The sequence below is a fragment of the Ctenopharyngodon idella genome, chromosome 2 (assembly GCF_019924925.1).
Source record: "Ctenopharyngodon idella isolate HZGC_01 chromosome 2, HZGC01, whole genome shotgun sequence".
Taxonomy (NCBI): domain Eukaryota; kingdom Metazoa; phylum Chordata; class Actinopteri; order Cypriniformes; family Xenocyprididae; genus Ctenopharyngodon; species Ctenopharyngodon idella.
In genome coordinates, this window is record NC_067221.1 from 18,815,254 (window position 1) to 18,838,993 (window position 23,740).

Genomic DNA, 23,740 nt, shown 5'->3' on the forward strand with positions numbered 1-23,740 from the left:
TATGTACAACATTTGCACAGTCTTTTAATACAAAAAAATTGTCATTTTGTAATCTGTGGTAGGCTAATCTCTACAAATCATTATGTTTAAGATTATGTACATTATCATTTAACATTATGTATTAAGAATGAAGATTATTCTTGTTTGAAAACTGCAACAGAAAATGATACTACAGGAAAAACATTCACTGACAGCCTATGTGGCTAAAATTATGCTGTTCTATGAATTTTTCAGATTGTGCTGGAGGCATCTGAGAGCCTTCCCAGCTGCCATGCAAATGTGACAATAGGACAGACCTGCTTCATTTTAGCCTTGTGTTGCAGCTACGGTTGGAAATGTTAAACTCTGAGGGAGTATACAAACATATTTTACAATATTATATGTGTAATATTTAACTGTTTCAAATTCAGGCTACTCATTTTCAATTGTGTTGCTCTTTCAGTTATTTTATAGAGCCTCCTCAGGTGTCAGCATGTGAGAACTTAATGGAAAAATGTTTGAAAAACCTCTGTAAAACGTTCTCAGGTCTTGAACTTGAAGGTTGATTAATCACAGTATTCCACAATAATTTTAAAGAAGAAGCCTTGCATTGTTTTTCTAGCCCAGTGCCAGCTCTGGGTTTTTTTGGTCAGCAGGCAGCAGCTATGTTGAGTTAAGCGATGTTTCATCTCCCCTGGTAGAGACAGGCTGCTACAAGAACACATTTGCACATGTGGATAAAGAGAGAGCTGTAGATCTCAAGAGGATGATACAGGATGGCTTCAGTTCAGGACAATCACATACTCAGCTAGGATTTTTAGGACATAACTCGGCTTCTGTAAAAAAATTGTTCAAAACTTGCATGTGCATCATGATAGCAATTTCAGACAAGCTTGTTTTTTTGTGGCAAACATGACATTCTAAGGACACTAGGTTGAGAAAACAGGTAGCCTAGTTACCCAGCTTTGTGGCAAAAGTAAACAGCGCCACTGAATAGTGTGATAGTTTTATTAGACTTGACCAAGCCTATGACTTAATCTTATCCTGTTTAAAGTCTGAGGAGGAGTATAACAGATAAACTTCTAAGTCTATCATTGTGATCCAAATTAAAATGAATGTTGTAATACAATTATATTGTGGTAAATCAATTATTCATATACAACCATTCAAAAGTTAGGGGTTGGTAAAATTTTTAAGCGACCTCTTTCAGTAGGATAATGAAGCCTGCCACACAGCACACATTGTTCAGGAATGGTTTGCGGAACATGATGAAGAGTTTAAGGTGTTGCCCTGGCCTCTAAATTCCCCAGATCTCAATCCAGTTGAGCATCTGTGGGATGTGCTGGATCAACAAGTTCAAACCACGGCAGCTCCACCTCACAACCTAGAGAACTTGCTGCTAATGTCTTGGTGCCAGATACCACAGGACACCTGGCTTCTTGTAGAGTCCATGCTTTGGCAAATCAGTGCTGTTTTGGCAGCACGAGGAGGACCAACAGCATATTAGGCAGGTGGTCATAATGTTTTGGTTCATCGGTGTATATTATGATTATAAAAATGCTGAATTTGTGTGTTCATGTCATATGCAGTAAATATACAATACAGCAAATTCATCTTCTCAAAATTTATTAAAGTTTAACAAAGAACAAGCTGAAAATATATCAATGGCTTGGGTGTAAAAAAAAAGTCAAAGAATTTTTCCACACATTTTTAATACTCGTTGACACGTTAGGAGATCATATTGGCAGTGCCAACCAGAAATAAATAGTCAAAAGACTAAATAACAAGGGTAAAATAGTGTAACTCTAACCCAACTATTATGAGTGCTAATCGTTTTGGCAGGTTCCCTTCTACTGTGATAGCTGATTCTGGTTGAACACAGAACCTAGTCTATTAGCATCCACAAAAACTATTTTAATAGACTAGGTTCAATAAAACTATGGAATCTGTCAGCCTTAAAGGTGCAATAGGTAATTTTACCTCATTATAAACTTTTTTTTTTTTTTTAAATACTTTTTACAGTACTTTTGGTTATGGTTAAAATGATCAGTAGTACTAAATAAGCTGTTTTTGTTTTACATGGAATGGGTTGCCTCATGAGGACAGACTCACTTTATCTCAAAACCTCACCTATTACTGGACTGTTTTGCTCACTGAATAAATGAATCATCGCTGACTGTGATCAAAGTTTTTACAATGGCATCAGTAACTAAAAACTAATTGCAGTCCAAGGCCACTGCCCTACTGGCCAACACAATGTAAACCAAAAAGAAAATTACTTTGTGCACCTTTAAGTGAGATGGGCATTTCAACAATCTTTAAATTGTGTAAAATCTGAAAAAGTTGCAATTTATGGCACAGGAACAGGAAGTGTTTGTATAAAGAAAAGAAGAGAGAACAGTTCTGGGTTTAAAAGGAAGCTCGGATTCTCTCCAGAGGGTCAGTGTCCCACATTTTAGAGTCCCAGGCCTGGAACCAGCCCGTGAAGGTTGGGGGCTCGGCCCCCTGCTTTATGGTTGTGATAGGCAGCCCACGACGTCCAGAAGGATCTGAGTCCACATAATCCTTAGCTATAGACAGAGAACATCATTATAGGCTGAAACGTACAGTATTTAACAGAACAGAGCGCTACAGGCATCATGTATTTTTTTAGGCCAACTCGGAAGTCAGCATTACCCTTGTTCCCTTGACAAAAAGCCAATAGGATTTTTCCATTGGCTTTTGGATTATTGCAGAAAAATAAGCTTTGTGACCAACAAAAGCAATTTCATTCTAACAAGTTTCATTAAGATAATCTTCACAAATAAACACAACTATACTGAATTTTGAAGCCTAAATACAATAGCCAGAAGTAAAAAGTTAGGCTATAAACAAACTATAGAAGTTCACCTAAAAATGAAGATTCTGTCATTAATTACTCACCCTCATGTCATTCCAAACCTTTAAGACTTTCGTTCATCTTTGGAACACAAATTAAGATCTTTTTGATGAAATCTGAGAGCTTTCTGTTCCCCTACTGACAGCTATGCAACTACCACTTTGAAGCTTCAAAAAGTTCATAAAGGGATTGTAAAAGAGATCATATGAATTGAGTTGTTTAGTTAGAAACTTAAATGATTTATATGATGACCAGTTTGAATTTAGGCTTTTATTCACATATAAACCTTTATCAATGCACACATCAGTTCTGATAAACAGCTTGACGTGTGAAAACCAATGAGGTTCATTCTCGTGTGTTACGCAGCACGTTTGAGCTTTCACAAGAACCAATGTGGTTTGTTCTCAGGCATAAAGCAGGTTCGGTTGAGCTTAAAATTTAATCCGTTCATCATGTAAAGCGATCATGTCTTTTCAAAATTTTTTGACTAAACCACTCAATTCAGATGGCTTAGTTTTTCGAACTCTTTATGAATTTTTGAAGCGTCAAAGTGGTAGTTGCATAGCTATGGAGAGTACACAACTGGCTCAGATTTTATTAAAAAATATCTTCGTTTGTGTTTCAAAGATGAACAAAAGTCTTATGGGTTTGCAACAACACGAGGGTGAGTAAATGATGGCAGAATTTTCATTTTTGGGTGAACTAACCCTTTAATAGAACAGAGTGGAACATGACTGGAATTCTGTACTGAACAATCAGCATCCAGGACCGGAAATATATGTTTTATGATGGAGGATAATGTGAGTGATTCTGCTCTGACAAAGACAGAAAACTTAAAACTCAATGTTTTATCATGAAAAATGATTTAGTAAATATGTCAACTCACCTATTTTTGGTGACTCAGTTTTTTCGACCTCATTGGCTTCATTACCAATCCAAAGAAAGATCTAGAAAGAGCAGCAGTTTTTTAACATTATAGGCGTTAACTACATATGTACAAGTAAAGCCAGTCTAAACTATTGGTGCTCAACCTTTTGACTCCAAGGCCCCTGATTATACAAGACAACATTTGAAGACCCCCATGTAGACTAAAATATTTCTGATACTTCAGCTGTAGTGACTTATTTTCAAACATTTAATTAGAGAGACTGAAAAAGCGTAGCACCAGACACAAGTCCAAATAAATTAAATACATAAACTTCAGGTGGTGTGTAGATCCAAAAAATAGCTCAAAGATCAAAATTTGTGGCCTCTGGACAATAAATTCATGATTTTTCATGTGCGGATCTTATTTGTTTTTTGATCTTTAAACTTTTAAATATACACAAACTAGGATTAAAAATAATTATATTAAATATATGTTAATATATTAATATATTTATATGACATTTCCACTATAAGTTTGTGATTACGGAATAAGCTTTTTAAAATTATTTTTAACTCATAACTATGGTCATTTGTCAGCAATTTCAACGACACAGCTAGAAAAAAATTATATTAAAGAAATTTCATAACTTTTAAGATGTCATTATTTTCCATGCCTTTTACAGGTCTAGAAATCACACTTTAAAATCCCTTATATAGGCATTAACTCACCTGATCCCAGGTGTCAAGCAACATCACATCATCGGTAGCCAAGTCTGCCTGAGTAAAGTCTCCAGGTACTTCCTCAACCTGAGAGAAAGCACAAGACATTCCATCCATGACTTTATCACATTCACAATCCGCAGCCTGTGTGGTTCTGTGACTCTTACTTACCACTAGCCGGCCCGTCTTATTGGAGCAGCCGAACAGACGTGGTGGTTTGACCATATTTCTTAGAGTTGAAGAGGTTTGGTATTCCTTCTTCCCGCCCAAAGCTGACCAGAATCCAGCTGAAGAGAGAGTTACATAAGAAAGGAGTTAAATCAGGATCACATGCTGCACCTCACACAAAAAAACATGGCGGACTCTCACCTGGTTCTTTACCCTCAGCCACATCAGTGGATTTTTTATCCAGCACACTCACGACATACTTAGCAGCGACCATTTCTTCCTCGCTGGCACCTGCTCCTTTCCACACAAACACACAATCTGGCGACTTCAGCACAAACACGTCATTGGTGTTTAAGTTGGATGCAGATGGTTCAACCTATAATGGAAGATAAATGCAGTGATTAATGAGAAGAATCATACTATATATATATGACAGTGTCCAGACTGTGACTGACCTCTACAGCGCGTGTGGCTCTAGAAGAGCTCTGTCGGATGTGGAAGAGACGCGTGCTGCCTGCCTTGGTCTGGCCGTCCTTGCGGGACGTGCCTCCACTATGAATGATCATAGGTTTGCCTTTGAACAGACTCATCAGGTGGGGGGGTTCCTGACCCTGTGTCACTCGCACCTGAGCAATGTATTCAGATGGATAAAATTGTTTTAGCATCTTTTTAATAATGACTACAACTGATAAAAGTCATAACAGACCAACTATGTAGGTTGAGAGTATTATATTTAAAGGATTAGTTCACTTTAAAATGAAAATTATCCCCCAAGTTTTACTCACCCTCAAGCCATCCTAGGTGTATATGACTTTCTTCTGATGAACACAATTGGAGTTATATTAATAAATATCCTGACGTCACGTCAGTTATGCTTTTTTCATAATTTGAAAATGGAAGGTATAGGACGTAGTGTAAGCATTTTGAACTGCGAGAGGCGTTACACTTTCTTCGTAAGTTCAATACGGAAGGCGCTCTGGCGGAAGCTAGATATTTTACTTTATAACTTGTTAAATATGGATATTTTTCTTACACAAATGCATCGCTTCACTTCAGAAGGCCTTTATTAACTCCGCAGAGCCATGTGGGGTACGTTTATAATGGATGGTTGCACTTTTGCTAGCTTCATACTCACTGGTATCGCTCACTGACATTATAAAGCTCGGATGCGTTAGGATATTTATTAATGTAACTCAGATTGTGTTCATCAGAAAGAAGAAAAGTCATATACACCTAGGATGGCTTGAGGGTGAGTAAATCTTTGGGTAATTTTCATTTTAAAGTGAACTAATCCTTTAATGGCTCTTCTGATCAAGATCGCACCCTGGTGGTTACCATCAAAAATACAGCAAATTTCTTGTTGGATTCTTTATAGACCTTTTTTCACAGCAGAGCCATCTTTAAATTTTTTTGAGGGGCTGTGAGGGATAGACATACACTGCTGTTCAAAAGTTTTAGATCGGTAAGATTTTTTAAGTCTTTCATGTTCATCAAGACTGCATTTATTTGATCCAAAATACAGCAAAAACAGTAATATTGTGAAATACTTTTACAATTTAAAATGACCGTTTTCAATTTGAATATATTTAAAAATGTAATTTATTCCTGTTATGGCAAAGCTGAATTTTCAGCATCATTACTCCAGTCTTTAGTGTCACATGATCCTTCAGAAATCAGAAATATGCTGATTTGCTGCTCAAGAAACATTTATTATTATTATCAGTGTTGGAAACAGTTGTGTAAAAAAATGTTCAGGATTATTTGATTAATAGAAAGTTTAAAAGAACAGCATTTATCTGAAATTCTAGCTTTTGTAACATTATACACTACAGTTCAAAAGTTTGGGATCAATAATAAAAAAAAAAATTAATGCATAAAACAGATCAGAAGTGACATTTATGATAAAGAGATAAATGCTGTTCCTTTAAACTTTTTATTAATCAAAGAATTCTGAAAAAAAAAAAAAAAAATTGTATACAACTGTTTTCAACATTAATAATAAGAAATGTTCCTTCAGAAATCATCATATTACAATGATTTCTGAAGGATCATGTGACACTGAAAATGCAGCTTTGCATCACAGGAATAAATTACATTTTAAAATATATTCAAATAGAAAACAGTTATTTTACACAATTTACAATATTACAGTTTTTATTGTATTTTATATTTTATTTTAATAAATACTTGGTGTGTATAAGATACTTCTTTCAAAAACATCTTACCAATCCCAATGTTTTTGAACAAGAGTAAAGACACTAAAGTATGCATAAATCTGATTGTATGTGGACTGCAACTAATCAAACATGTCACTATGTTAGCCAAAAACACTACAATATCAGTTATAATATGAATTGTTAGTGCTTAACGTATTGGAACTCTTCAAAATGCTGTTTTCTTCCACAAACTGATTATTCCCACCTGAACTGGAGCTCCTCCCATGGAATCGTCCAGCTGGACAGTAAGGAAGGCAGAAGCTGCCAGCTCGTCCTGAGTGCACTTCAGGCCCTGCCTGCAACACAACATCACACATATAATATGATGAAACTCTATTAATTTGTCACAAACAGAATAGATAATATGCCATAAAACACTGTAAACACGTTATGGACTTACCAGGTGTAGATGAGATGCTGCTCCCTGCTTCCCTGTTTGTAACTGTAGAGGATCAGGTAACAGTCTCCCCCAAAGAACTGACCGTAGGTAGAGGGATCCACCGGGACACGGTCTCCTCCCTCCACACGCCAGATCTGACTCAGACAAACGTGAGTGTTAATGACAGACTGATTAAAGAACATTGCCTTGAACTTGATCTCCCCTTTATACATATAAGCAGCAACATTAAGTCTTCATTAAGCGCCAAATGCAAGTAAAAATGGATTTTTGCGACTGGCGAGGAACTTACATTTAGAATATGGTTTAAATTGCATATAAGATATATAATAAGATAAGATATATAATATTTGGATTCTCACTTATGTAAGTGACGTGGAAAAGACAAAAATTATAAAGGAAATCTTTTTTTTTTTAAATCTCATAAGAAAAAATATATGTATTTAATTTTTTTTCTGAATGAAAATACATATAATGACTTGTAAGAAAAAAATATGGTTAGTAAATGTTTTAATAATTTCTTAAAAATTTAAAGCGGCCTATGCCAAAAAGGTCATTTGATTCTATAATAGTCTACATTAAAAGCCTGCAAAGATCTTTGGGTGGACACTTTATTATGATTTTTTTATTTTTTGTTTTGTTAGAATTTGTTAAATGGTATAGATCTAAAATTATAGTAGGCCTTAAACATGTTAATCAACTTTTTTTAGACTACCGTTTAAAAGTTTGGGTAAGATTTTTTTCTATTATGCCTTTTAAGTCTCTTATGCTGACCAAGGCTGCATTTATTTGATTAAAAATACAGTAAAAACAGTCAGATTGTGAAATATTATTACAATTTAAAATGACTGTTTTCTATTTTAATATATTTAAAAATTTAATGTATTCCTGTGATGGCAAAGCTAAATTCTCAGCATCATTACTCCAGTCTTTAGTGTCACATGATCCTTCAGAAATCATTATAATAATTCTATGGAAACCATGATACATTTTTTTTCTAGTTTTTTTGATGAACAGAAAGCTTAAAAGCAATTATTTGAAATGGGAATTTTTAAATTTATAAATGTCTTTTTTGAGCAATGCAATGCATCCTTGCTGAATAAAAGTCTTAATTTCTTTAATAAAAAATCTTAACGGCCCCAAACATTTGAACGGTAGTGTAAGTCAGTGTGAGAGAGTTTGAATGCCAAGATGAAATTTACCTGGACTTTTCCAGAACCATCATCGACCATGTTGTGCTGGGCTGCCATGGCCTTGTTGTTGTGGAGGCTAGAGGCATCGAAAGGAATCTGCTCCACATGGGCTATTTTGCCTATGGTGTAGGCCTTGGTAGGGCCAGTGGTTTGGTCCTTGTCCTTCCAGTTAGAGAAGAACTGCTTGAACAGGGTGGTCTCGCCCCCTGCAGGCAGCACCTGGATCTACAGCGCCAAGCATTGAATGTACAGCATTAGTAATCAAACATTAGCTCTTTACATATACACCATCAAAAAAAATGTAGTAAACATATCTTAAGTCATATTTTATGTAAGATGTTATATAACCTTTGCATACTCATTGCATACAAATCGTTTCAAAATTTTTACAAATCAGAATATTTATAAGGTAAAAACTGATAAGTGACAGGCCTTTTTCTATGAATGTCAATATTATAAGTTTGTAGGTAACACTTTACAATAAGGTTTTATTTGTTAACATTAGTTAACTTCATTAGATAAAACAATGAACAATACTTGTACAGCATTTATTAATCTTAATGTTAATTTCCACATTTACTAACATTATTAAGATCAAAAGTTAATAAATGCTGTAAAAAATATTTCTTTGTTAGTTCATGTTAGTTAATGCATTAACTAATATTAACAAATGAGTCCTTACCATAAAGTGTCACCAGTGTGTGTGTGTTTAAAATGCTCATGTGTATGTGTATGTACCTGTGTTTTACTAGAGTAGTTCTTCTCTTTAATGAACTGCTCTGCTGCTTTCATAGCTGCTTTGCGTTCAGATGTGTTTGCATTCGGTCCTGTTGGGAAAGGGTAGACAGAGTCATACGCCAAATAAAGCTCTTTCATCTTTATGAAAAAATTGTGGCATATTTAAAGTAAGGGCCTTTGCATGCCAGTGTTGTGGGAAACAACACACAAAGATAGTATTAGTGTGACATTTCTGTAATAAGATACAAGGCACATTCAAATGTCTAAACGGATTCATACTACTGACTGTTGGATAACATTAATAGTCTATATGGTCTAGATGAGCATGAAAAGGAAAGTTGTTTCAGAGGTGGTGTTACTTCATATTGATTCACTTGTTTTCTTTGGAATAATGTGCACCGATTAATGATGCACAATAAGACCAGGAATGTTTATTAAGCAAGAAAATAGGTTTGATTTTGATTTCATGTTGATTTTAAAGTTAACAACTCAAACACACTAAGAGACACACCTTTCCATACAAACACATTCTTGTCAACTCCATTGTCCAGGATGTAACACTCTTCGGGGGAGAGCATCTCCTGCTTGAACGGGCTGGTCTGGGCCACGACAGATGTTTTCATGGAGCCAGAGGCATCTGAGATCTACAATAACAATATAAACCACACAAATTGAAAAGAGGTAAATAAAGGTGTTGAACTCTTAAAAAATACATAGATGATGAGAAACACAACGTTTTGTCCTTGTGTGAATCATGTGGCAGCATTTTAGGCTTTACAGCTGTCAGCTGTGTAAATGTAAAACAGTCGACATAAATAATTAAGAATATGAATATGTACCAATGAGCTAAAATATAAGTAGAGATAAGAGTCTTTCTCTGCATACCTATTCACCTACTTATACTAGGCCCTATGTACTCTTTTTGTGAAGAAAAACTGAAAAAGAACAAACTTTTGAGTGTGGCAGAAGAGTAGACAAGCTTTGTCGTGAAGTTACATACATCCTGTTACTGTTTAAACTGCCCTGTCAATCATCTTGTCACATCTTCCACAATTCATTTAAATTCATTTCTTACCATATTGGAGGGAAATGTAGTAGCGCATTGATCTGCTCTTTGTGGGTCTTTCATGCGGAGCATCATGTTTACATAACGATGCATTTAAAAGTTAATGACCGAATGTTATGAAAGTTCACAATGTTGTTCCAGATGAAATATAATGTGGATAACATTGAATTAATATTTTTTCATCATACTTATTAATCACTCAAACCCCTTTATCTAAACCTCTTTACTTAAATGGTTAGTTCACTCAAAAGTGAAAAATCTGTCATTAATTACTCATCCTCATGTCGTTCCACACCTGTAAGACTTTAATTCATCTTTGGAACACAAATGAAGATCTTTTTGATGAAGTCTGAAAGCTTTCTGTCCCTCTATCGACAGCTAAGCAACTACCACTTTTAAGCCCCAGAAAGTACTCTAGACATCATTAAAGTAATCCATGTGACTCCAGTGGTTTAACCTCAATTTTATGAAGCGTCGCAAGTACTTTGTGTGTGCAAAAAACATAATTTACCACTTTATTTACAATTTTTTTTTTTTAGAGCAAGACTAGTAAGACATACAATGAAAACATAGTACAAAAAATAGACTTAACAGTGCAGTACAAATAAATTGAAGATTAACATAAGTACAAAACAAAAACGCCATTTACATGTAGTTATGTGAAGTGTATGAGTGTTATGTATATGTATGTATAATATACCTCTCTATCTTGAATGTGTATAATGTAATTTTATTTGAGAGAAATACATGGTAATTTATGTTTGTTTGTTTTGTTTTTTTGCACAAACAAAGCACTCACATCGCTTGATAAAATTGTGGTTAAACCACTGGAGTCACATGGATTACTTTAATGATGTCTTTACTACCTTTCTGGGCCTTGAAAGTTGTAGTTGCCTAAACTGTCAATGGAGGTACAGAAAAAGCTTTCAGATTTCATTAAAATATCTTAATTTGTGTTCCGAAGATGAACGAAAGTTTTACATGTTTGGAAGGACATGAGGGTGAGTAATTAATGACAGAATTTTCATTTTTGAGTGAACTAACCCTTTTAACCACTGGTCTGGCGCATTCACCATGTTTGTAGTTTTTCAACACTTGTGTTTGTAGTTCTAATCGAATCCTTGTCCAACATAAAACGGGCTGTGGGCAATACCGGAAATAGTAAACTATCCGGGTATTGTTGGGATACTCAATTCAACACAGTTCAATTTGGGACACACTAATTCTAATTTTGCATACTATATAGGATGAATTGTATGCATATTTGGATGCAGCATTTATTACCATGTACAATGCTCCCTTCTTCTTGTTGGACTTTTCCACTTCCTCGTCGTCTGGAATTGCAGGGCTGATGCTGGATTTGGGCCCAAGAACCTGCGGGAGGAAATACAGGATTAGGGCCCATATGTGCACAGTGGGGCCTTATGTGGACCTACCATTCAACCCTGTGCTGAATGACCTGACAGCAGACTGAATATTTGGCATGCAAAACTCTTCCTCTTTCATTTAACACATGCATTCTCATTAGCAAAATACACAAGCCAGAGCCAGAACACAAACAAGCAAGCCATTGTGCCAAGCTTTACGTCAGGCCTGGCTGATGCTGTCCATACCATAATATGTGTTCATTCAGCATCCATGGAAATGTAACACTACATATATTTTTTTAAAAGCAGGCATTTTTTGGAAGTGTCAGATTTGTACATTTTGAACTTCACCAACAAACACAAACAAATAAAATGAGAGGGATTTTGAAGTGGATTTCTACTCATATTGTGGAGTAATTCAGATGGAGGTTGTGCAGAAATTGTTACAGGAAAAGTAGGGATTAAATCTTTCACTCACTTGAGTCAGAACCTCTGGTTCAGCCCCATCCTCCACCATGATCAGCTTGGCCCTGCCGTTCCTCTCATTGTCCCGGATATCGATGGCCAACTGGGAGGCCTTCAGACGCTCAAAACGATTGCATTCGCTGCCACACCACTGATAAATATCCTAACAAAAAATGAGAGAAGTGTCTTTAAAATAACAAATGTTTGGGGTCAGTAAGATTTTATTTTAAAAGAAAGAAATAATACTTTTTTTGAGCAAGGATGCATTAAATTGATAAAGAGTGACAGTGAATATATGGCATCAGTTTTCCGTATCAATTCCAGCCCGAGTCCACGTCCTTTGTAAAGTGCATCAAAGTGGATTTGCTTTCACAGTGCAGAAAACATCTTCTCAACATGACGACAACACAAACCAAACTCTTCCAGGCCTCATCTACAGCTACAGTGTTTGTGGATCAAAGTAGAAGACCAGAAGGCTGGCCCTATGCAAAATTGTTATGTTGTTATGTAGGTATAACAGGAAGTGAGACTGGTTTCGGCAGTTCAGAATCGATTCTTTCTTTTGGGAGGCAATAACTTTATTTTTCATACACATTGATCTTAAAAACTTGCTAGACCTTTTACATTCACAAACAGCTATATTACACACTGCATGAAAGTTAATATTTGAAAAAGCATAACAGGAGCACTTTAAATATATATTGACTTCTAAAGCCACTATCTATTTAACAGCTTTCCTATATGTCACAATAATAATAGTCTTTGAATTATCTTGGTTTGTTTTTTCTTTGCAAATATTGATAAGTGTTATGCCATGTAATATGTAATTAATTCCATTCAAATGTTTTCTATTGGCATCTCTAATTGTTGCAGGAAAGTATATAAATAAAATGAAATGTTTTCCAGTGTGGTCAGGTCAGGTTCATATATCCGTACCTTCCCCAGGTCTACAATAAAGCAGTCTCCTTTGTTGAAGCTGCTCCAGGACATCTCCACCTCAGTGGCTCTGATGGCCCTCCTGCCCTTGATGTGCAGCAGACGCTTCACATCCACATTATTGGTCACCACGTGATGGAAGCCGGATGCAACCCCACCTTGCTGAGGAGTCAGGAACGACAGTTCACTCATGCCATTATATAAAACCGTACTGGGATAATTGCCAAAATAGACAGCTAAAACACAAGCAAAGAACTAAATGCAAACCACTCTGCAGAGTGCTTCTCAAAGAGCCAAGCAAACTTACTGAGCTAAACAAATTGCTGAATATAATGGAAAGAATGCGGCATGACTAAACAGTAATGGATGTTTCAAAGCCATAATTGATTCTACCCTGGTGCTTCTACAAAGCAAAGCCAGCAGGAAGTCAAATTTTGCATTCTCACTGCAAGTTAATGATGAACTCTGTTTCTGAGAAGGGCCATTTTTCATTAATACAAAACTGAGTTTACCTTATACTTGATGCCAGACTTGAAGTAGCCCAGGAAGGTGAGTGACTCGTTGTTTTGGACCTCACGGAACTGAACGGGACCGCCTCCGAGAAAGTCATCCAGCTGTGTGGCGAAGATAGCCGCGGCTCCACTTTCATCTTGAGAACACTCACTACCTGAAAGAGACAGAAATCATCACAGGAGAATTAGTAGGAAAGGGTTGTTTATTTGTGGTATCTTATTGATGAGCGTGTTTTTAATTTCTGTATTAAAATTCATTTTGATATTTTTTGGGAGGCATAAAATCAAAAACATTAGGGTGATACAACTGTGCTGATGTCATAATGAAAAAGAAACCTCAATAAAAGAATGAATTTCTTGAAAAGAAATCCTATAGACATCTTATTTTTAATATATTATTATTTATCAGAAAAAAATATTTTAACAAAACTGCTTTACTGTTTATTAATATTTAAAACACTTTTGGTGTGACCAACAAAAAAAAAAGTGCAGGAAAAAAGCATAAAACAGGAAATGATATCATAAAGAGGACTCCTGAAGATCCTCATGTGTCACAGTGTTATTTTGGTATTATTTATATACTATTCTATTATTATTTTTAATAATATTTTGAATTAGATTTTTTATATGTTCATTTTAATTTTAGTTTTAGTAATTTTATTATGTGCTTTTGTCATTTTTGTTAGTTTCAGTTTTTCTTTAGTTGTCACACTCATAGTTTAATATTTCTATTTGTTTTTATTTATTTTTTATTTTCAGTTTTAGTAATTTAAGTACTTAAACTTATTTTATTGCAGTAAGTTGCCATGGCAAATTTTATTTAAGTTTTTCATTAAATATTTATATTTTATTTTAGTTAATCTTTATTTTAATTAATGAAAACTATTTTTAAGTCTTAAAATTAAAAAAAAAAGTCTTAAAATATCAAATAATTTGGCCTTTTTTTGATAGGGTCAGTCAGGGTTAGTTCAGGCTGTAAAATATCCTTGATATTTTCCTTGTAAAATGTGGTGCAGCTCCCCAAAAACTAATGATATTTATGAATTAATAATTCATTATATTTGTAATACATATATATATTCAATGTGTAAAGTTTTTTTTTTTTTTAAGTTTTTTTTTGTACTTTTATTGTGTTATTAAATCATTAAATTAAGTTTTAAACTTAATCTTTCACTCCTTTTAAAAGATCTTCCCGCTTCTTTATCATGAACATTATTCAACTTTGGCACAAAAGCAGCATACAAAAGACAGTGAAAACATGTTTTGAGGCCTTATTAGATGCTTCTGTCAGTGAAAAAAAAATGTCCTACAACTTACAGGAACACTATAACTGAGCTCAGTTGCCAAGCAGCTTATGCAGTGTATCTGTTTTTGGTAAAAATAAGAACCAAATGAAAACCCCAAAGCAGCCACATGGTGCACATTAAAAGTTTTTCCACTCTGTGTCCTCAAATAAACCTTTTTTTCTCACACTACAGCTCCAGTCAAATGTCTGAGAACTTCTATGGTTTGGAGCATGCCTGTGAGTATAACGAGTAAGTTTAAACCACTGGGCGGGACAAAAACAGTTTTTCACTGATCAGTCTCTAGAATTAAACCGGACCACATAAACCTAGGTGGGCTGAAAGCCAACATTTGATACACTGCCACACAAACAAGTGAAGGCACGGTGTAATCTTTAGGTGACTAAATAACCTCAAAGTGACTACCCTCCTAAGGTATGCTATTTGTACTTAGTCTAACAAATTTCTCCTCAGGGGTAGGAGGGATTGTCTTAAGTAAGTTATAGAAAAGAAGCACACATCTTAATGAGCCGATGAGGGAAGCTCATAAGTCAGCATACTGTCATATGAACAATCTAAACAATCTGAACAATCTTACATCAAAAGAAGTGGATGTCAAACCCCACCCATTGGCACGGCAGTGAGCAGCCTCTCGTTTTCCAATATCTTTACGAACTTTTTTTTACGAAGCGTCAAAAGTTCCAATTGTGTAGCTGTCTATGGAGGGACAGAAACCTCTCTGATTTCATCAAAAATATCTTTATTTGCATTCCGAATATAAATGAAAGTTTTACAGGTTTGAAACGACTTGAGGGTGAGTAATTAATAGTAATTAATGAGTAATTATTAGGTAATAAGGTCAAGCTCCATCCATTAGGTCCACAGAGGAGAAGATGGATGTAATTTGACTCTGAAGTGAGCACCACTTGCAGAAAATAATTCCAAACTATGCCAAAGCAGAATCAACCTTTGTGCATCTCCAAACAACACACAGTTCCTAAATGAATCAGTGTTTTTGAACAAAATATTTGAGTAAATGATTCAATGACTCATTCATAAAGACACTCATTGTTTCATTCCTGAATGAATCAGTATTGTTAAATTAACTGGTTGAATGAATGATTCAATGACTCATTCATAAAGACAGTATCTTGTTTCGTTCCTGCAAGAAACAGTGTTGTTGAATCGGCTGAATGAATGATTCAAAGACTCATTATAAAAGACAATCACTTGCCACCATACTGGCGTAAAGGTACTGTCACATTAGCAGGCAAAAAGGTCCATTTAGCGATGCACGAAGCACAGTTTACACAGAAGTCACTTTCAAACTAAGCAACTTTCTATTAGTCAATGTGAAAAATTCAGGTGACCAAGGCCAAATCTGTATGGGGAAATCTTTTACCCTCATGTAAAATTCCCAATCGCATCTCTGTCCCATTTCTATCCCATTCCTATCCTATTCTGATCTCGAAAATTCACCCAAACAATGGTAAATGCATGTCTTTGACAGAAGATAAACAGCATTTCTTTAAAAACCCACAACAGACATTTATAAAGAGCTAAAAAAAAAAAAAAAAGCAAACCAGCACCTTCTTAAAAATAGCCATTGAAACTGAAAAGATGACAAACAAGCCACATGCTTCCTCATCTAAATTAAGCAAATTAAGAAATATGAGGTCCACCATGAGTGAGAAAATATATTCATATTATATTACATCCATTGGTAAAATGCATCAGCAACATTTAGCTCTGAGAATATGCTGTTCCAGGCACCAATGTTACTTCTAACTCGATCACTAGGCGTGTCACTTACCCATCCACATGTGTATATAGTACGAGGGTGCGGTGGTGGTGTACAGCAGGAGGTAGGCGTCACCCGTATAGAAGTTGCCATAGAGGTTCTTAGGCACTGGCTTCAGGTCCATGTTCTCAATGCGCCATACCTGCAGACCAGGAGCCTTTCCTGCAGTCTCAAACTCCTTATGGGACACCATAGTGACTGGAAGGGAAGCAGAAGATAAAAGGTTTGGATGTCTATTCAGAGCATTACATCATACTAGTAAAAATGAGAAACATCAAGCGTGTAGGCAAAGGAGAACAAAAATAGGCTTTAGAGAAATAAGAAGTATCCGTTCCTCTGAGAAAGCTAGTGCCTCAGAACTGATTCTGGAATCACAGTCCCCCATAAAATATGCAGTCTAGCAAAGTATGGCGACTATGTGTCTACACTATTTACTTACATGCAAAAATTCAGATTCAAATGCAATGCACCATACATCACACCTCTGTGTGTGCGTCTGTGTGACAGGATAGATAAGCCTTTTAAAAGAGCACCTTAGTCATTATAGTGTTGTTGACTACCACAAACAGCTGATAAGCTGAAGCTGAAGAGCAACACATGATCAAGGTGATAAACTTGACATAGGCGCTGCCTGAACTGAACTGACTAAAGAGTCAACATATTCCTCAGAAACTAATTTAAACATTTAATAAGGTGATATGCTTTTTATATAATGTTTTAGGATTCTTCAGTCATGTTAATAGTAAGTGGTTTTCATGCTAGTATATGAAATAAAAAGCCTCCATGCTAATGCTTATGGGTTTTCTTTTGTTGGTCTTCGTTTGAAATAGTATACATCTAGGACATGGCGTTGAAGCACAAAAACCACAATACATGCAAATGTATATGTTTACATATTTCCTGCAGCAGATGTAAATGGCTCTCTGAGTAACTTTAATAAACCTTCTCATTATGTTATTAGTTCAGCCTGTTTTAATAACCAAATCAACAAGATTTTTTAATGTTTTTGATAGATGAATTTTGATAGAACTCTCACCAAGGCTGCATATTTGATCAAAAAACAGAAAAAAAAATATTGTGAAATATTATTACAATTTAAAATAGCTGCTTTATGTTTTAATATATAGTTATTAAAATGTAATTTATTCCAGGGGTCAAGAAACATTTCTGATTATCATCAATGTTGACAACAGTTGTCTTACTTGATATTTTTGTTCAAAATGTGATACTTTTCTCAGGATTCTTTGATTAATAGATTTGAATGGATTTGAATTTTTTATTCATATTATTTATACATTTTTATATTTATATTATTATTTTGTAACTTTATAAATGTATTTACTGTCACTTTGAATATATTAAAACATATAATTCAAGGATAAAATTATATTTAATTAAATAATGCGGGGTAAAAGTCGACATAGTTCCTAGGCTATAACAAGAATAAACGATCAAATGCAACTAAATGACAAGCAGCTGCATATGCATGAAGTGTAGCAGTAACATGCATTTATGAGATTACATAACTACAAATGCTGCAAAGATTCTTTTTTTCTTCCTTCTCTGCTGTACTTTACTGTATTCAAGGCATGTCACTTTTCTGCGCAGAAAAGAATAATCGTGCACAACACTTTAGTACCTACAGCAAACTGGACTTTGTCTCATAAAGGGGGAAACGTGACGTGCAATAAACCTCATTCACATCTGGATAACATATTTCGCAAACTTCGACTTACTATGTGTATATGCAAACAGTAACATTTATAAGCTATACTACCACAGTTCTATAAGCAACTACATTGCTTCAAGAAAAAACAAAACAAAACACTCATTCATTTAGTCTTTCCTTTTGCAGATAGAGAGAAATTACGTTAAAACAGAATAATGAAAACAACTTACGAGATTGTGGTAGAGGCAGAAAGCTGTCAGTGCACGAGAAAAGGCGATGTGTAGATACACAAAGTGTAGAATTTATTTTTCCGAATCCGCGATTTAACTGGAGGGAGTGTCTGTGTAACAGAGGCGTGTAACAGGGGCGTGTATCGGGCAAACATCCAACCCAACCTAATGTCAGTTTAGTTATACCTAGACAAGCATTTAAGGCATTAGACTGGCACGAATGCATATTTAACCAAAAATGCGTCCAGGTATCAGCTCGCTAGGTTTTCACACTGCCTAGAAGTTCACTTTGCATCTTTGGCTTAATATGCGATTCTAAAGCTTTTGTTTTGTGAGATTTACTGACATAAAGTGTAACTGTAGTCTTTATTGTAGTATTTTTCAACACCGCCATTTAATAAAACAACTTCAGTGCTTTTTTCCCCCCATTTGCCACAAATTTAAATTACATATGAACCATTTTAGATCAGACAACTGTTTCTTGGTATGTTCACTTGTGTTTATTCTCATTGCTGTTAGCTAAAAATAATTCTAATTCTATTTTTTTTTTTTTTTTTAAATAAAAGTCTTTACCCTGCATGTTACAGATAATAGCATACACCTCCCTCAGGTTTTCACTGATACTTTCATAAATTGCAAGCTCTACAAACAGAGCAATGGTGCCACAAGTAGGCTATATGTTTGCCTAATGCAGGAAACATTGACCACAATGACAAACAGGAAAGCAATGACCACACAATACAACAGCAATGGCAAGGACAAACACTGTCAGCTTACTCAAACATTGTAGGCAAACTCAAACACATTTACAGCTTCTGAATGATACAGGATGCACTGCATTACTCCAGAAAATGTCTCCTAGGCAAGGCCCTCGCAAAATGGCGGACTAAAATCATATAATGTAAAATAAGAATCAGATGCTGCTTTTGTGGGTTGCCCACATCAATGAAACGGTAAAGAGTCCAGAAACTTAAAACCTCCCTCATAAACATGTGCTTGCGATTAACCCAGAGACAGGAAAGGCCATTTAAAATGGCATCAACTGGAGTCAGAGAAGAGCTGAAAATTACATTACAGAGGGATGTAATACTACTTTATACATTTTAATGTGTTTTCTGATTTTGAACAAGACATTTTATTGATTTCAACTCAAAGAAATCTGATTTACAGACTCATATTTCTGACAGACTTGACAGACATTACAGATATGACAGACTTCATTTTTCTGAGGAAAAACATGCATCTATATATACTCAGTTGCAGTTCCACTGTTTTTGCTGGAACTTAATTTCATTTTTGCAAACAAAAATGGCAGGTATAAGCAAAAATGACCATTTGGTGTTGAGACAGTCTCACAAAGTCTCAAGCTTCACTGTTAACCACACAAAATGAGAACTTTAAGTTTTGTACTTAAGTAGAACTTGGTAACACAATTCTCAGCAATATTTATCAGACTACAACCATGATTATTATCTGTCTGCAAGCGGAAGGAGAGCTTATGTTAAAGCCGAACTGTCAAGTTAAATAATCAACAGACAGATGGTGAGCCAAAGAGCTCTCCGAACAGCAATGGATTTCCGGGATTAAACTCCAGTGCAGTGTGATCACAGTAACTCCTCAGCCTATGGAAAAAAAGGGCTGTGGACATTTGCCCCAAAATATAGTACATGTAGGTGGCAAAATTGTGCATTTAAGATAAAGGGGCTAATGTAAATAGTCAAACAAAGAGAGGGAATCACCAGAGACCGTTACTGTCTCATGGAAACTGTTGCCATGACTGCCATTGGGGACCTCTCCATTGTGAAGGTCACGTTAACAAGAGTAAAAGGCTGCAGAGAAGGAGTTTCAAAGACAAGGACCACAGCTAAGACGGGCCTGTTATTGAAACTGAAACACTGCCATTGTTTGCTGCTCCAACTGCAAACCCATCAGACAGTCAAGCTGTGGCTTAGTGGTTATTGCAAAGGTTCAGTAAGAACAGTTCATGCTCACATGGGAGATGCGCGTTTGAGTGCATAAAAAAATTATGTTGTAATTGTTTTACATAATGTCAGGTCTGTTTGAAAAAAGGAAAAGTTAGGAGGAAGTGTATAAGATGATAAAGCATTTAGAGCAAAGCCTTGTTTGAAAAGTAAAGTTTTCTACATCCTTTTTCTGATGTATAGTAGATATGTCTAATCATTTATGGCTCACTTCCCCAAACACATTCTTATGAAGAAGTTAGCATTCTTTTAAAAAGAGGACCTGTTATGGAAATAATAAACTTTAAAAGCAGTGTTGGGGAGAGTTACTTTTAAAGGGGACCAATTATGCCTCTTTTCACAAGATGTAAAATAAGTCTCATGTGTCCCCAGAATCTCTGTGAAGTTTCAGCTCAAAATACCCCACAGATAATTTATTATAGCTTGTCAAGTTTGCCCCTATTTGGGTGTGAGCAAAAACACGCTGTTTCTGTGTGTGTCCCTTAAATGCAAATGAGCTGCTGCTCTCTGCCTGTTTTCCAGAAGAGGGCGGAGCTTTAACAGCTTGCACTTTCGTTGCTTAACAACAACAAAGCTGGAGAATCCCACGCAGCCAAAATGGCGATTATGTAACGCTGTTCAGCCTTACATTGTTCAAACCGGATTTGGACACTGATGAGAGAATCAGGAAGAAGTTACTTTTAGTTACTTTTAACTTTTAGAATGCATCTGGACATGGTTAGTGGATAAATTTATGTAGCTGCTGTGGAGTTGATTCAACTCATCGACTAGCATGTGCCGTCATGTTAATCTTTTGTGCAAATCCAGCACTGAATTGACCCTCTTCCTCTTCTCTAAAGCAGCCCAACATGGCCTCACCCCCTTTGTTGCGTGTTCTCGAAGGGCAGGATTTATGTAAATTTTGGGGTTTGTGATGTCACCAACCCAGGAAGAAGCTCGTTGTAGTCCCTACCAACCTTTTGTTGTAGTCCTTAAAAAGCGATTTCTGTAAAAGAAAATATCTATCTTTACATTGAACTTTGAGCGTCGTAACTTTGCAGATGTTGTTTATGCTCAAACAGCAACATTACACACTAACTGAAGTTAAAAAAGTAAAATCATATTCAAGGACCGCTTTAAAAGTAATGCGTTACAGTATTGTGTTACTCCCTAAAAAAGTAACTAATTCCATTACTAATTTTTTTTTTTTTTCATAGAAAGTAATGTTATTTTATGTTACTTTTTCTCAACTGGGCTTGCTTGATTTTTTTTTTTTTTTAAACAAACAAACAAACAAACAAACAACAACAACAATGTAAAGGCCTTTTCACACCAAAAGAGAAATGAATAAGCCTCAGGTTGAAGCAAATGCAAAGTCAGTCAATAAATAGTAAAACAAATTAACTTGCATTACTCGTTTGAAAAATTAACTCAGATATTTTGTTGTGAATGTAAAAGTAATGTATTACTTTACTAGTTACTCAAAAAAGTAATCTGATTACATAACTCAAGTTACTTGTAATGTGTTACCGAAACAGTTTAAAAAAAATGTTCTAAATGTAACATTTTCAGACACTGCATGTTAATTGTGATAAATTAAAATATATTATAGTTTAAATTTATATTAAATGACCCATTTGAGTACATCGTTATATGCAATTTCATAATTATTACTTCTGTTGTCTTTAAAGTGTATTGTTGAATGTACTGACAAGCATTTATGGTGAACTAAAATATACTTTCTATTGAACTTGTATGCCATGCATTTAAATATATTTGTAATTGCAAATTTAATGAAGTTGCAATTTAGTACATTTAAAATACTTTAACTTTAAATGTAATATTGAATAACACTACTGTTAGAATCATAATCAAATACTTCACATGCTTCAGTATGTTAGTCAACGCATTAAATTGATTGTACTTCTTTAAAACATGACAAGTTTATTAAAACATGATTTAAAAATTCAAGTAAAAAATTGGTAACACCATTTTAGTGTTCTTGTTACATGTATTTATGTAATTACATGCAACTAACTAACCTATTCCTAATCCTAACCCCATAGCAAAGACATGTTAATTAATATTACTCAGTACTTGAATGTATAAGGAGCCCTTAAAGGGTTAGTACACCCAAAAATGAAAATAATGTCATTTATTACTCACCCTCATGTCGTTCCACCCCTGTAAGACCTTCGTTAATCTTTGGAACACAAATTAAGATATTTTTGTTGAAATCTGATGGCTCCGCGAGGCCTACATAGCCAGCAATGACATTTCCTCTCTCAAGATCCATAAAGGTACTAAAAACATATTTAAATCAGTTCATGTGAGTACAGTGGTTCAATTTTAATATTATAAAGCGACGAGAATATTTTGGTGCGCCAAAAAAACAAAATAACGACTTATTTAGTGATGGCCGATTTCAAACCGCTGCTTCAGGAAGCTTCGGAGCATAATGATTCAGCGTGTCGAATCAAGGAAATGTCATTGCTGGCTATGTAGGCCTCACAGAGTCATCGGATTTCAACAAAAATATCTCAATTTGTGTTCCGAAGATTAACGAAGGTCTTATGGGTGTGGAACGACATTAAGGTGAGTGATAAATGACAGAATTTTCATTTTTGGGTGAACTAACCCTTTAAAATAAAGTGTAACCAAAACTTTTAATTTGACATCATTACAAAGTGCACTTTTTCAAAAAGCACATTTAAGTGATGAAAGTACTCTCTCTTAGGTACAGTACACTTAGGTGGCCCTCTAAAATTTTAAGTACACAAGACAAGTGCACATTCAATTAATTACATGCACTTCATCAAGGGCTCACGGATTGTCAAACCCGAGTCGCGTGCCAGAAAACCAGATGCCCCGTTTTAAAAGAAGAGAAAGAATGCATGGTTTCCGCCCCAAAAGACCACAGAACTCAAAGAACTCACGCAACAAGATCAATGTTTTGTGCAGACAGAGGAACCAACTCTGTTGTTTTTTATAGATCCACCTTTTATGGGCATATACGTTTTAATCAATGTTATATTGTTCTTTAAAGGTAAGATTACTAAATATGATGTTAAAGAAATAAACTAATGTACGAGGGGTTTTCTCATGACAGCTTAGCGTGAGCGCATAGCTATAAATCACCTGTCTTTCACCACATCCTCTTCAGTGCTAACCAAAGTCACTTGAATATATCCAAAATGAGAGACAACAAGCAGTGATGCATTGCTAATGTTCTCTTATATACTTTTTTACCATACTTTTTCATATTTAATATTTGCAATATCTGCTGGGGAGATC

The 23,740-nt window shown here is 35.2% G+C and overlaps 1 protein-coding gene across 1 annotated transcript; it reads right to left on the reverse strand.

Moving 5' to 3' along the window:
• Positions 1-1,588: 1,588 nt before the first annotated feature.
• scinlb (scinderin like b) lies at positions 1,589-18,654 on the reverse strand. The gene is made up of 17 exons (XM_051869089.1): positions 18,486-18,654; positions 16,599-16,784; positions 13,503-13,657; positions 12,991-13,152; positions 12,068-12,217; positions 11,507-11,596; positions 9,668-9,800; positions 9,157-9,245; positions 8,428-8,643; positions 7,229-7,362; positions 7,034-7,124; positions 5,068-5,238; positions 4,814-4,988; positions 4,616-4,731; positions 4,454-4,531; positions 3,744-3,804; positions 1,589-2,549 (listed from the first exon to the last, which is right to left on the reverse strand). Exons 2-17 carry the CDS (start codon positions 16,777-16,779, stop codon positions 2,389-2,391), a joined length of 2,163 nt encoding a protein of 720 aa, XP_051725049.1. The 5' UTR covers positions 16,780-16,784; positions 18,486-18,654; the 3' UTR covers positions 1,589-2,388.
• Positions 18,655-23,740: the final 5,086 nt, after the last annotated feature.

Excerpts from the sequence above, each read along its gene's own strand:
- scinlb (XM_051869089.1), bottom strand. The coding sequence starts at position 16,779 with ATGGTGTCCCATAAGGAGTTTGAGACTGCAGGAAAGGCTCCTGGTCTG. Across the intron at positions 7,363-8,427 it reads ATGGTTCTGGAAAAGTCCAG|ATCTGGCGTGTGGAGGGAGG; the intron begins GTAAATTTCATC and ends TGTCTGAGTCAG. Across the intron at positions 4,532-4,615 it reads ATAAGACGGGCCGGCTAGTG|GTTGAGGAAGTACCTGGAGA; the intron begins GTAAGTAAGAGT and ends GCTTTCTCTCAG.